General features: G+C 34.8%; 1 protein-coding gene across 1 annotated transcript; it reads left to right on the top strand.

The window, feature by feature from the left end:
• The first annotated feature begins 83 nt into the window (after positions 1-83).
• LOC124926312 (D-amino-acid transaminase, chloroplastic) lies at positions 84-2,277 on the top strand. The gene is made up of 3 exons (XM_047466508.1): positions 84-292; positions 1,178-1,851; positions 2,090-2,277. Exons 1-3 carry the CDS (start codon positions 108-110, stop codon positions 2,182-2,184), a joined length of 954 nt encoding a protein of 317 aa, XP_047322464.1. The 5' UTR covers positions 84-107; the 3' UTR covers positions 2,185-2,277.
• Positions 2,278-14,353: the final 12,076 nt, after the last annotated feature.

The raw sequence follows: 14,353 nt of genomic DNA, 5'->3' as shown, positions 1-14,353 counted from the left end.
CATAACTTTTCTATCAGCTTACTATTAGATTATTTGGATAACTGTTGAAATTAAGTTTTCTAGAGTTTCTTCTGGACAATGAATGTGTTTAATAACAATGCGTCCTCATGCAGGCTATTGATCGACTGAAAAGAAATCAAGGCAGATACAAAGGAAAGCAGCAATTCTTGGCCATGTACTCTAGCATATTTGAGGGAATTACAACTGATACAGCTGCTATGGTAATCCCTATGGATGATCATATGGTTCATAGAGGGCATGGTGTTTTCGATACTGCAGCTATCATGGATGGGTAAGTAAATTTCGACCTTTGCAATGATTATGGTATTTGTTAGACTTATTTGTGGTGGTGGACGCGGTTAGTGTTGTCTTTGTTTAGGCTTATTTTCCATAATGGATGTGGATACTTTGGTGTGAGTGTCATCCACCACAAACAAAGGGTGCAAATCCAATTCATTTTGCTCAACCCAGTCCTGCCATAATTAGACTATGAATTGAGTTCTAACCCAATTCATTCAAGTTTAATCCGTAATTTTGGATGAATTGGCTACAAACTTAAACTTTTAAAATTAATGATGGCAACAATAAAGTAAAAATTGGATAAACAAATGAACAATAAATATAAAGAGAAAACATTAAGGGTATTTTTTGCAGGAGAAAATTATTTTAACCATCGACAAAATTAATATGCTGACATGACGTGTCAAATGTCTGTACTGTCCCTCAACAATATGATGATCATAATGAACATGCATTCATGGTATTTTTCAATATTAGTAAGGCCTGTCAACGACAAGGTGAAAGGGCCCATTTGCCCGAACGATCAATATCCTCTGATAAACCTTTCCTGAAACTACTCAAGTTCATTTGCCTGAATCTCTTACAAGTCTGATATCATTTGCATTATGAACTGAATATTGCCGATTACTTGAATAAATCTGTTATGTCACTGCAGTTTTTATACAACCACTCTGCTTTCTATGATTTCTCCTCGCTAAATGTTAATTGTTTCCTATGTTAATTCAAATGTAAACAGAAAGTATTCTCCTGAAAACTGAAGATTCTGTCACAATGAATTGGCTATCTTCTTTATTTTGGTATATGTGAATCCCTTTTTTTTTTTTATCAAATTTCTGAGTGTATATTCTCTGCTGCTTCCTTTACATCTATATCTCAGGTATCTCTATGAGTTGGACCAACACCTTGACCGTTTTATAGGATCAGCAACCATGGCAAAAATAAAGCTTCCATTTGACAGGGAAAGCATAAGAAGAATTCTCATACAGACTGTATCTGCTTCAAAATGTAGAAGAGGTTCGTTAAGATATTGGCTTTCTGGAGGGCCGGGAGATTTCAACCTATCCCCATCGGGTTGTCATCATCCGGCCCTTTATGCAATTGTAATACAAGATCAATCACCACCTGATTTCAAAGGTCTGAAAGTCACGACTTCCTCTATACCAATAAAGCCTCCTCAATTCGCTGTCATGAAGAGTGTGAATTATCTTCCAAACGTACTATCTAAAATGGAAGCAGAAGAAAAGGGAGGGTATGCTGCTATATGGCTTGATGAAGATGGGTATGTTGCGGAAGGACCTAACATGAATGTGGCTTTTGTCACGAATGAAAATGAACTTTTGATGCCTCATTTTGACAAAATTCTAAGCGGGTGCACTGCAAGAAGAGTATTGGTTCTGGCTGAAGGCCTAGTGAGGGAGGGGAAGCTAAAGTGCATAAGGACTGGAAATGTGACGGTTGAGGAGGGGAAAAGTGCCAAAGAAATGATGTTAATTGGAAGTGGAGTTCTTGTCCGCCCTGTCTTGCAGTGGGATGATCAATTGATCGGTAATGGTAAGAGCCTCTTGTTAGGTCTTCGGGTTATTCGAATAATCTAGTGGTTTATTTTCAAATAACCTTATTTTGAAATATTTGGATAAAGTGATAGGAGTATAAATATATATTTATTAAACTAGAGGAAAAAACATTATGGGTATAATATATAAGGAATAGGGTGATTAGTTCTTGAATAAGGCTTGTTTCAGATGCATCTGCTTCAGAACTTATGCTGTGTTATCATCTGCTTATGTAGGAAAAGAAGGTCTGGTGTCTGAGGCTCTTCTAAATCTTATTTTGGAGGACATGAAATCTGGCCCCCCATCTGTCCGTGTTCCTGTTCCATATTAGGTTTCTTCTCTCTTTCTCTCTAGCATTCATTGTATGGGTCTTAATATTTATGGAATTTCAATTATTCAATGCAATGTGTCTCTATTTAGTTGTGTATAATAATTACCTTTCAACTTCTAAGTAGAATCAAAGATCATGCCAATCTCTTGAACTAAGAGCGACTTCAGGTTTGATTCGTTGAAAGAAGCGTTGTCAAGACTTGGGAAAAAAGAACTTAGTCTTAGAAAAGATAAAGGTCGTTACATTCAGATGTCTGTATACCTTGTGCTATATTATTTTAATACTAGGGTTGATAGAATCATAGTAGGGTAGCTTAAGTGACAAGAGTATTGTTTAAGAAATTATAGATATTGGGTTCAATTCTCACTAAAAACGACGTAAGTTTTAGTGGGTGGAAGTGAGAAATCATGTTAGTTTTTTATTAAATAAAATAAATAGAATTGATACCGTAAATTTCACTTCTTCCAGTATTGGATTTATTAATCAATATCCAAATCAGTCTAATTACTATGTTATTCATTACTTTAAGTTGGAGGACATAGTAGTTAAATGTTGTTTATTCTTTTGAGCCTTTACCTAAGTGTTGGTTTACACATATTACTTTAAGGCCATTGTGAAATTGAGTTTAAAATTGTGCTAGTGTGACTAGTGAATTCACAAAATGTAGTAGTCGGTTTTCCAATCCTCAATCAAGGATTTCTAAAAGCAAATCAGAACTCAAAAAAGATGATCTCATTTAAGAAGTTAAAAATGAGCTTCATAAGGGGAGTTGATAGTGCAGCATCTCACCTCTTCCAGTATTGGATTTATTAATCAATATGCAAACCATTCTACCTACTATAAGTTTGAAGCATACTAGTTAGATGTTGTTTATTCTTCTAACCTTTACAGTTTAGACAGATGTTGATTTACACATCTTACTTTAAGGTCATCTTACAATTTGATTAAAAATTGTGCTAGTGTGGCTAATGAAATTACAAAATTTAGTAGTCCGTTTTCTAATCTGCAATCAAGGATTCGGAAATAACGAAAGATGATCTCATTTAAAAAGGAACTTCATATGTGGAGTTGATAGTGTAGAATGTCCACCTTTATGAATATGCATACCATTCTACCTAGTATGTTATTCATAACTTGAGGCATACTCGTTAGATGTTTATTCTTCTAAGTAGTCTTTACATAAATGTTTGAGGCTTCTAAGTTTGAGGCTTCTCAGTTTCAAGTTAAATGACCAATTACATATTGCTCTTGGTATTTTTTTCCTCCCTTTTCTTGATATACGATAATATCGGTGATGTCTATTTAGAATGCAAGCAAAGAACTACTACCACAGCTAAACTAAGGTGAGGACTCATAAGTCTAGGCTGAAGATTTTTAAAGAGAAACAAAATGAAAAAGAAAACAATTCAAGTCAGTTAAATTCAAAACACAAATTACAGATTCTTATAGTCAATAACAAGACAGCCAAGAACAAAACCCAATCACTTATACTTTCCTTTTAAAATGAAGAAATAAGAATCAAACATCACAGTTAGTATAGAAAACTTATGCACTAAGTGCACCACCTCCCTTGGCATGACCATCCATCTGCAAGACTCTGTTTGAATGTTTGTGCTTCATCAAATGCAGCTTGACCAATGCTACTATCCATGATAAATATAACATGATTTGGTTTCTGCCTTGGCATGACCATCCATCTGAAAGACTTTGTTTGAATGTTTGTGCTTGATCAAATGCAGCTTGACTAATACTACTATCCATGATAAATATAACAAGATTTGGTTTCTGCCTTGGCATGATCATCCATCTGCAAGACTCTGTTTGTGCTACTCTCTTTTCTTTGTCCAATTCGGTCTTACCAAACTGATCAAATGCAGCTTGACCAATACTACTATCCATGATAAATATGACAAGATATGGTTTCTGTGAAGAGAAAAAAGTATTACTTGTGATTAGGGCTAAAAATGATCGAAGTCGCTCGATTAAAGATTGACTTCTGCTTGACTTGAATCAAGTTTGAGTCTAGCTCGAACTCATATGATATTTGCACGATGACTTGTCGAACCGTTTTGAGCTTGATATATTATATATTCTTATTTATTTTAATATTAAATCATAAAATTTAAAATAAATAATTTTTCTTCCATCTAAAATAAATATTATTTATCTTAATATTTATTCTGACTTAACGACTATGTGTTAAGATAGAAAGGGATAAAATATAGAACATAATTTACTCACGACACTGTAAGAGATGAAATAAGAATTTTATTAAAAATATTATAAGTTAATGGATTCTTGTTGTAATTTTCACCGAAATAATTTAAAATATGTATATTAATATTTAATAGAGACAAATCGAGTTAATAAATCGAAAACACACTATTTGTTAATTAAGTTATATTTGGATCAATTAATTCTTTCTTTAATTCATGTTTAATAAAATATATATATATATATAAAAGAGGTCAAAGTTATAGGTATAAATGAAATTATTTTGATGAGTATTATGCAAAAGTTGAAATATTGGAGAGTAAGAAATTTGAATCGGTAGATTAAGTTGAAAAATGGCGCCTATTTAAACTTATAAAGAGTTTTCATGTTTAGAATAGAGGATGAATAGAATAGAATATCTAATATTATCAAAGATAGAAACTAACATTTTACTTCAGAAGCAACATTTGGTGTTGAGACAAGAGTTATTAATTCTTACCGTTCATCACTGTCTACGAATACAGTACAAACTCAACTTTGTGAGGTGATTGACTTCGACATCTAAATGCAATTGAAAAGAAAACTAAAATAAGTTTTCATTATTAATTTCTTAAGTTACAAGTTGAATTTTATTACACCCTCTTGATTTGAGCAACTTGAATGTTTTTGGAGGTGTTGGCTATATGCATCAGAAGGTTAACAAGTTGGATCCTAGGTCCAAGAAATGTGTATTCTTAGGCTACCCTGAAGGGGTAAAAGGTTATAGGTTTTGGGATAAGAGTGAACATGGACTTAGGATTGTGGTAAGTAGAGATGTTGTCTTTAATGAGTATGATTTTCCTTGCATCATGCCTATGTCCCCCACTCCTGTTAATGATGCTCCTAATAAGGTGGAGCATGTGCCTATAGTTTTTGATCAACCTGTTGAACATGATGTGAATGTTTTCAATGAGGTGGAGCATGATAATGTGCATGATATTGATGATTTGCATGATTTAAATGTTTTGTCTAATTCACATGATATTCTTGATGATTTGAATGATTCAAATGTGTTGTCTGATTCACATGATTTATCTGATGATTTGCATGACTATCAACTTGCTAGGGATAGAAGTAGAAGAACTGTTAGAATGCTTGTTAAATTTTAGGGATGCTAATTTGAATAATTGTAATATGTCTGAATTTGATTTTAGCATGTTTGAATCCCTAGACTTTAATGAGCCTAACTCTTACAAAGAAGCTTTGAGGACTAAGTTTTATACTAAATGGATCGTTGCTATGAATAATTAGATGAATTTCCTGAGAGTCAATGATACTTGGAAACTTATTCCTAAATCTCATAATTGCTCCTTAGTGGATTGTAAGTGATTGTATAACGTGAAGCAAGAGCTCGAAAAAGTTAGATTGAAGGCTAGAGTAGTAGCCAAGGGATTTACTCAAAAGGAGGGAATAAATTATGCTGAAAATTTCGATCCTATTGTCAAATTCACTACTGTTAAAATTATGCTTGTTTTAGTTGCTCATTTTGATTGAGAATTGAAGAAAATGGATGTTCTTACATGGTGAAGTTGATAAGAATATTTATATGCATCAACTTGAGGGTTTTGTTGACCCCAAGTTGCCTGATCATTTTTGTTTGTTAAAAAGTCAGGTATAGTTTAAAACAATCTCATAGGAAATGGAATATCAACTTTGATAAGTGCATGCAATCTTTGATGTTTAAAAGAAGTTCTTCTGATCATTGCCTTTACTTCAAGAATATAGACTATGTGCATGTATTTCTTTTATTTTATGTGAATGACATGTTGATTGTTATCCCATGTCTGAAGTCCGTTATGTATGTGCAAAAATCGCTTTGTAAAAAAATTGACACGAAAGACTTAGGTGATACTAAGAAGATTTTAGACATGAATATCATTAAAGATAGAACAAAATTTTCTCTTGTGTTAAATCAAAGTGCATATGTTGTTAAAATTTTGAGTAAATTTTCTATGTCTGATGCTAAATCTGTGAATGTGCCTCTTGCTTCCCACTTTGTGTTAAGTAAGGATCAGTCTCCTAAGACTGAAACTGAAATAACTAAAATGAAGAATGTGCCTTATTCTAATGTTATAGGGTCTGTTATGTATCTTGTTGAATAGACTTGAATAGTTGGGCCTTATTAATGGGCCGACCCAATTCTCTATTTGTTAGGGTTTCTGTATTAGGGTTCCAGGGGACCGAGTGTTATATAAACTCGTGTTATAACCCTAGTTTGTTATATCATCTCTGTAAAACAATCTTCTCAATAATAATCTCTCTCTTCTAAGGGGACGTAGTCAAGTTCTATCTTGGTGAACCACGTTAAATCTCTGTCATTTTAATTGTTTACGTCATTTTCACGCGTTCCGCTCTAACATATCTCATGGTTAGCACTAGGCCTGATATTGCATATATAGTTAGTTGTTTGAGTAGATTTATGTCTAACTCTCATATGCCTCATTGGAATACTTTGAAATGGCTTTTGAGATATCTAAAAACCACTATTGATGTTGGCTTGACTTTTTTTAAGTGTTCTGTAGGTACTAAGTTGGTTGGTTATGTGGATTCCAATTATGCTAATGATAGGGATAATAGAAAGTCTACTACTTCCTATGTGTTTACTTTGTGTGGCTCTTGCATAAGTTGGAAGTCTCAACTTCAAACTGTTGGGTTGAAATTTTTAATGAACTCAACAGGGTTTGATAATTTAATTTAAATAATCAAAAAGGGAGAAACTGTTGTGTTAAAATTTTTAATGTTTAAACTGGTTTTGATAATTTAGTTTAAATAATCAAAAATGGAGAAATTGTTGGGTTGAAATTTTTAATTGATTTAAAAATAACTTAACAATTTTGATTTGATTATTGATGAAATAGTTTTTGGATAAAACTAAGTTCAATAATTGTTAGTCATATCAAATACATACAGGTGACCTGGGTTTGAATCTCACCAGGTGCAGAATTAATAATTAGAGTTTTGTTAATTTGCAGGCACAACTGAAAGTCAACGCGGAGTTAGACTGATTTTATGAAAAACGTCTAATGTTAGACGTGGGGGTCTAACCAGAGGAATTAGACGTGAAGTCTAATAGATGCAAGGAATTAGACGTGGAGTTTAATAGATGCAAGGAATTAGACGTAAGTCTAATATACTTGCGGAATTAGACGTAAGTCTAATATACTTGAGGAATTAGACGTAAGTCTAATATACTTGAAGAATTAGAAGTAAGTCTAATATACTTGAGGAATTAGACGTAAGTCTAATATACTTGCGGAAATAGACGTAAGTCTAATATACTTGAGGAATTAGACGTAAGTCTAATATATTTGAATAATTAGACGGGCAGTCTAATTAGTGAAAGTTAAACGTGAGTCTAACTCTTTCAGACAAGTCTGAGGTAGAACCAGAATTAGACGTGCAGTCTAACTCAGTGGAGTTAGACGTGCAGTCTAATGGTTATTGTAATTAGACGTAAGTCTAATTCTATTAGACTAGACGGTCTAATAGACGTTTTTATTAGAAGGAGATGTTTGATTTCATTAAACTGATTTTACAATCCGTCTAACTGAAATACATCTATTGCTCAGCTTAAGCAGTATGCTTGAAGCTAACATTTCACCTAACCACGTGCTATAGTTGTACCCTACTCCTGCTCCACTTTTTAGTGAAGATTAGTACGACATCCAGTTGTAACCAATTGATGAATGCCACGTAAGTAAATATTCTTCCCACTACTTGTTCTGTGCAGGACAATTTCAGAAAATATTTGGCCACTACCAGATTGGTACGGCCACGCTCCATATGCACAGTGTCTGTTGTACTTGTGTACTATGGGCGGCCTTCCAATGGATGCTTGCCACGTATCCAAAAGGAAGATTCAACTGTTGAAGCTTTTCAAGAATATATTGCTGCCTAAGGATGAAGATGAAGAGAAGCAGAAAACAAGACAGAAGCTGAAGCTTTCTCTCTCATTGAATCAAAAGATTTCCAGAAGCTTGATTTCTTGAATAAACTTACTCTCTCTAGATATTTTATTCTTAAGTGTATTTTTTAAATCACTACGTGAAGTTGAGAGATAAGTTACTTGACTATTTGATAGTCATTAACAGTGTGTTGTAAGTTGAACAGAGGTTGTTCTGTTCAACAGAGTATTAGCTTGTCAGCTAACTGTATTTGATTGAAAAGTATAGTGAATCCTTCCGGTGGTTGGAAGAAGGGGTGACGTAGGAGAGTTTGCTCCGAACATCCATAAACAATCTGCTGTATTATTTACATTCTGTCATCTTCTCCTTCTTTGGTTTTTAGCTTCAAACCTAAGCAAACGTTTCCGCACTTGAATCGTTCAAGAGATTGCAAAGGTTTGTGAAGAATAGAAAGAGATATTAATCCCTAACAGGATTTTTATCAAACTGTTTATCCAAAGTCGTCAACAATAGTCATACCCCCGTCTCTATTGGTGCCGCTGATCCTAACAATTGGTATCAGAGCCTCGTTTTTTATTCTCAAGCTTCTAAAGAATCTGAATCATGTATATGGCTGTCATCAACAATGTTCCCATGTTCTCAGAGAAAAACTATGTTGTGTGGAAGGCGAGAGTCCACGCTCATCTAGCTGCCATAGATGATGACATGTGGTTTGTCATCACCGACGGTCCGATAAAGATTGAGAAGGCTAGATCTGAGTGGACCAGTGAAGATAAAAGAAAGAACAACCTCGACAACATAACAAAAAACATCCTCTACAAGACATTGGATGACAACATGGCATACAAGATCATTACATGTCCCACTGCCAAAGATATTTGGGAGAAGTTGACTAAAATGTGTGAGGGCAACGAGCAAACAAAAGAAAACAGACTCATGGTTTCCACTCAACAGTTCGATAACTTCAAGATGCGTCCTGGAGAGACGATGACTGAGTTCGATGAGAGATTCAGTAAGGTTATCACTTCTCTATCCACTCTGGGCAAGACTTACAGCAACAGAGAGGTTGCGATCAAAGTCATGCGTGTTTTGCCCAGAGAGTGGGATATTAAGACGATGGCGATGAGGGAGTCTAAAGACCTCAATAAGATGGAGCTCTTTGACTTGATGGCCGATCTAAAGGCCTATGAGTTCGAGATGAACTATAGAAATGAAGAGAAGCACCCCACATCTACAATCATAACAAAGACATTGGTGACTGTTGAGGAGCCATCTACTGCCACTGCTGTGAAGGCTGCTGCTATGCAGATTAGCAGCAATGTCATGGCTCTTTTCATGAAGAAAATCTGCAAATTCATGAAGAAGAGACACTTCAAGGAAGGAAACAGCAAGCCGAAGCGTGATGAGAAGAAGAAAGATGAGAAAAAGAACAAGAAAGAGCTGAAGACTCTCATGGCAGCTGAAAACAAAGCCAAGTGGGCCGACATCGACTCAGATGATTCATCATCCAACGTCAGTGATGATGAAGAGTTCATTTGCTTCATGGAAAAAGAAGAAGTTGACTCTGAGGTATTTGATTTCTCCTCTGAAAAATTCTCAAGAGATGAGTTAATTACTGCACTCAATTATATGGTCATTGAGTACAAGAAACTGTCAAACTCTTTTGATGAACTAAATTTGAAAAACAAATCTGAAAACTCTTCTTCATCTCAAATCAATGATTCTAAAGTTTTTGAAAACAAAATGGCTGAGCTCTCATCTGAGAATGAGAAACTCAAGGAAAATGTTCAAACTCTGTTTTCTAAAAACCAACGTTTGACATATGTGGTCGGTTCCTGGACGAAGTCTGGAGATGCAGTGAGACAGCAGATAAGTATGTTGAGGCCTACCGGATTCAAATCTGGTTTAGGATTTGATGGCAATGACTCAGACAAGTCTTGTGAAAAGTTAAACCCAAAATCTGACAAGTTTAAGTCTATAAACTTTGTCAAAGGGAGCTTAACTAAGAATAGAACTGATCCAAGATGTGATGAGTTAACCTTAAAGGATGAGATTACTTATGTTCCGCCAACTGTTAGCTGGCTGAAACTTAAGATGGAAGCAGCCATCAAGTCTGGCATATTAAAACTTGACAGGAAGTTAAGGAGTTTTAGACAAAAACCATCCTCTAAGATTAACAGTTCAGCTGCTAGCAGAAAGACGTCTGCTAAGCATAAATCATACGCACCGATCACAACGCAAAATGGAAAATCCATAAAAAAATAATCAAAGTATGGATTCCTAAGGGACTAATAAGCCATGGACTCAAAGAAAAATGGGTACCAGATTTGTTATTGTCTTTGAATGCAGGTAAAACAGGAAAGCAGCTTGGAAGAGCTAGACGGCATCTGGACAGCCGACTGCTCGGACATAGCATATGACAATCAGCAGTCTGAAGTGGCTGACATCTTCTCAAAGTCACTTCTCGAGTCTAAGTTTTCTTACCTTAGAAATATTTTTAGGATTGTTAGATTATGATAATGCCTAGATTATGTTTAAATCATGAACTCAACTAGTTTTGATAATTTAGTTTAAATAATCAAAAAGGGGTAAATTGTTGGGTTGAAATTTTTAATAACTCAATAGGTTTTGATAATTTAATTTAAATAATCAAAAATTGGGAAATTGTTGGGTTGAAATTTTTAATGAACTCAACATTTTTGATAATTTAATTTAAATAATCAAAAAGGGAGAAATTGTTGGTTGAAATTTTTAATGTTTAAACTGCTTTTGATAATTTAGTTTAAATAATCAAAAAGGGAGAAATTATTGGGTTGAAATTTTTAATTGATTTAAAAATAACTTAACAATTTTGATTTGATGATTGATGAAATAGTTTTTGGATAAAACTAAGTTCAATAATTGTTAGTCATATCAAATATATAAATATATATTTAGATATCAACATTTTAAGTGGTGTAGTGGTAAGCATGCCCGCTTGTTATACAGGTGACCTGGGTTTGAATCTCACCAGGTGCAGAATTAATAATTAGAGTTTTATTAATTTGCAGGCACAGCTGAAACTCAACGCGGAGTTAGACTGATTTTATGAAAAACGTCTAATGTTAGACGTGGGGGTCTAACCAGAGGAATTAGACGTGGAGTCTAATAGATGCAAAGGAATTAGACGTAAGTCTAATATACTTGAGGAATTAGACGTAAGTCTAATATACTTGAGGAGTTAGACGTGAGTCTAATTCCTTCAGACAAGTCTGAGGTAGAACCAGAATTAGACGTGCAGTCTAACTCAGTGGAGTTAGACGTGCAGTCTAATGGTTATTGTAATTAGACCGTCTGGTCTAATATTAGACGTAAGTCTAATTCTATTAGACCAGACGGTCTAATAGACGTTTTTATTAGAAGGAGATGTTTGATTTCATTATACTGATTTTACAATCCGTCTAACTGAAATACATCTATTGCTCAGCTTAAGCAGTATGCTTGAAACTAGAATTTCACCTAACCACGTGCTATAGCTGTACCCTACTCCTGCTCCATTTTTTAGTGAAGATTAGTACGACAGCCAGCTGTAACCAATTGATGAATGCCACGTAAGTAAATATTCTTCCCACTACTTGTTCTGTGCAGGACAATTTCAGAAGAATATTTGGCCACTACCAGATTAGTACGACCACGCTCCATATGCACAGTGTCTGTTGTAGTTGTGTACTATGGGCGACCTTCCAATGGATGCTTGCCACGTATCCAAAAGGAAGATTCGACCGTCGAAGCTTTTCAAGAATATATTGCTGCCTAAGGATGAAGATGAAGAGAAGCAGAAAACAAGACTGAAGTTGAAGCTTTCTCTCTCATTGAATCAAAAGATTTCCAGAAGCTTGATTTCTTGAATAAACTTACTCTCTCTCTAGATATTTTATTCTTAAGTGTATTTTGTAAATCACTACGTGAAGTTGAGAGATAAGTTACTGGACTATTTGATAGTCATTAACAGTGTGTTGTAAGTTGAACAGAGGATGTTCTGTTCAACAGAGTATTAGCTAGTCAGCTAACTGTATTTGATTGAAAAGTATAATGAATCCTTCCGGTGGTTGGAAGAAGGGGTGATGTAGGAGAGTTTGCTCCGAACATCCATAAACAATCTGCTGTGTTATTTACATTCTGTCATCTTCTCCTTCTTTGGTTTTTAGCTTCAAACCTAAGCAAACGTTTCCGCACTTGAATTGTTCAAGAGATTGCAAATGTTTGTGAAGAATAGAAAGAGATATTAATCCCTAACAAGATTTCTATTAAACTGTTTATCCGAAGTCGTCAACAATAGCCAGACTCCCGTCTCTATTGGTGCCGCCGATCCTAACACAAACCATTGTTGCTTTATCTACTACAAAATTAGAGTATGTGGTTGTCACTGAAACTTTTAAGGAAGCAATTTGGCTTAGGGTTGTTTTGTCTGAAATTAGTTTTCTTGACAAAAATGTGGTTGTGATTTCTGATAGTCAATCTGTTATTCAACTGTGTAAAAATCTTGTTTTTCATGATAAAACTAAACACATTACTATTAGGTTTCATTACATTCAAGATATTGTTAAAAAGGGCATTGTTAAGTTAGAGAAAATTCATTCTGAATTTAATCCTGTTGATATGGGTACTAAGTGTTTACTTGCTAAAAAATTTATTTCATGTCAAGGGATTTTAAACTTTGACTTAGGGAAAGCTCTTTATGGTTTGTCCTTTGTGGGCATGGCATACTTTATGATTTTGCCTTCAATCTTTGTGATTTTCTCATTCTTTGTGCTCTTGTGTTTGATCTTTGTGATTTTCGCGTGCTTTGTGCTCTTCAATTTGATCTTTGTGATTTTCGCATGTTTTGTGCTCTTGCGTTTGATCTTTCTGATTTTCCCATTCTTTGTGCTTTGCGTTTGATCTTTGTGATTTTCGCATGCTTGTGCTCTTGCGTTTGATCTTTGTGATTTTCGCATACTTTGTGTTCTTGCGTTTGATCTTCGTTATTTTTGCATGCTTTGTGCTTTTGCCCTTGGTCTTTGTGACACAAGTTTACCTTGGGTATTCTCTTTGTTGCCTCGGTGGTAATAAATTAGCGATGATGTGTCTTGTGATTCCGTGATTGTGTTTTGGACTATTTTGGGCCAAAGGTGGAGATTTTTGGGTATTGGTTGGCCTAACATTGTGGCCCAATCTCTAGTAACCCACTTACTGGACTTGACCTAATAATATAAATAGATACTACTCTCTTGGTGGGAGGCAGACGTGAAGAGTTTAGGCACTCCCCCTACAAATAGGAATGTGACTGTCCTCTATCCCGAGTTGTAACTGACCTTTCCCGAGAAGAAGAGGGTGAATCACCTTCAGCGGTGGGACCTCTTTATTATCCTGCTGGCTATGAAATGGCAGTTCAGTATCATAATAAATAAAGATGTCGCTATGGACAAGAAGATTGAGTCCTTGATATTTGATGGGGCAGAAGGAGTAAGGAAGCAGTGCTTTTTTATATAACTGTTTTTAGGTTTAGAGAATCTCCTAGTTGCCGTCTTTGGTGAAGTAGTGGTGCAACGGAATCGATAAATAAGAGGAACTGAGCCAAACTTCAATCAAATTCACACCCAATAGAGTTTTTTTTGTTTTTTTTGGCATTGGGTGGAGCAAACTAGGAGGTAGTGGAAACTTCAAGAAAGCTTTAAAAAGCTTTTAAGAAGTTATCGTGATGATTAGTAAGTGATCAATATACTTAAAATCGACATTATCAATAAATATTTGTCTAAAACCATTTGAGTTCGGTTAGCTTCATATACTACATTTTAGTTCGATTTGATGATTGGAAAATATTCCTAGACTAATTTGGAAACTATCCATCGAGTTAGATTTGTTCTATTCAATCTTAAATAGAAATGCCCAATTTCGATTTAAAAATAAAATCAAACCAGGTTGCTTTTCTTGAGCTCTACCTCAAAATGACAACCTAAAACTAGTCATGTTAGCATCTACGTGTTCTTAAG

This window comes from Impatiens glandulifera, chromosome 2 (genome assembly GCF_907164915.1).
Source record: "Impatiens glandulifera chromosome 2, dImpGla2.1, whole genome shotgun sequence".
NCBI classification, from domain to species: domain Eukaryota; kingdom Viridiplantae; phylum Streptophyta; class Magnoliopsida; order Ericales; family Balsaminaceae; genus Impatiens; species Impatiens glandulifera.
This window is presented reverse-complemented; position numbering and strand designations above follow the sequence as displayed.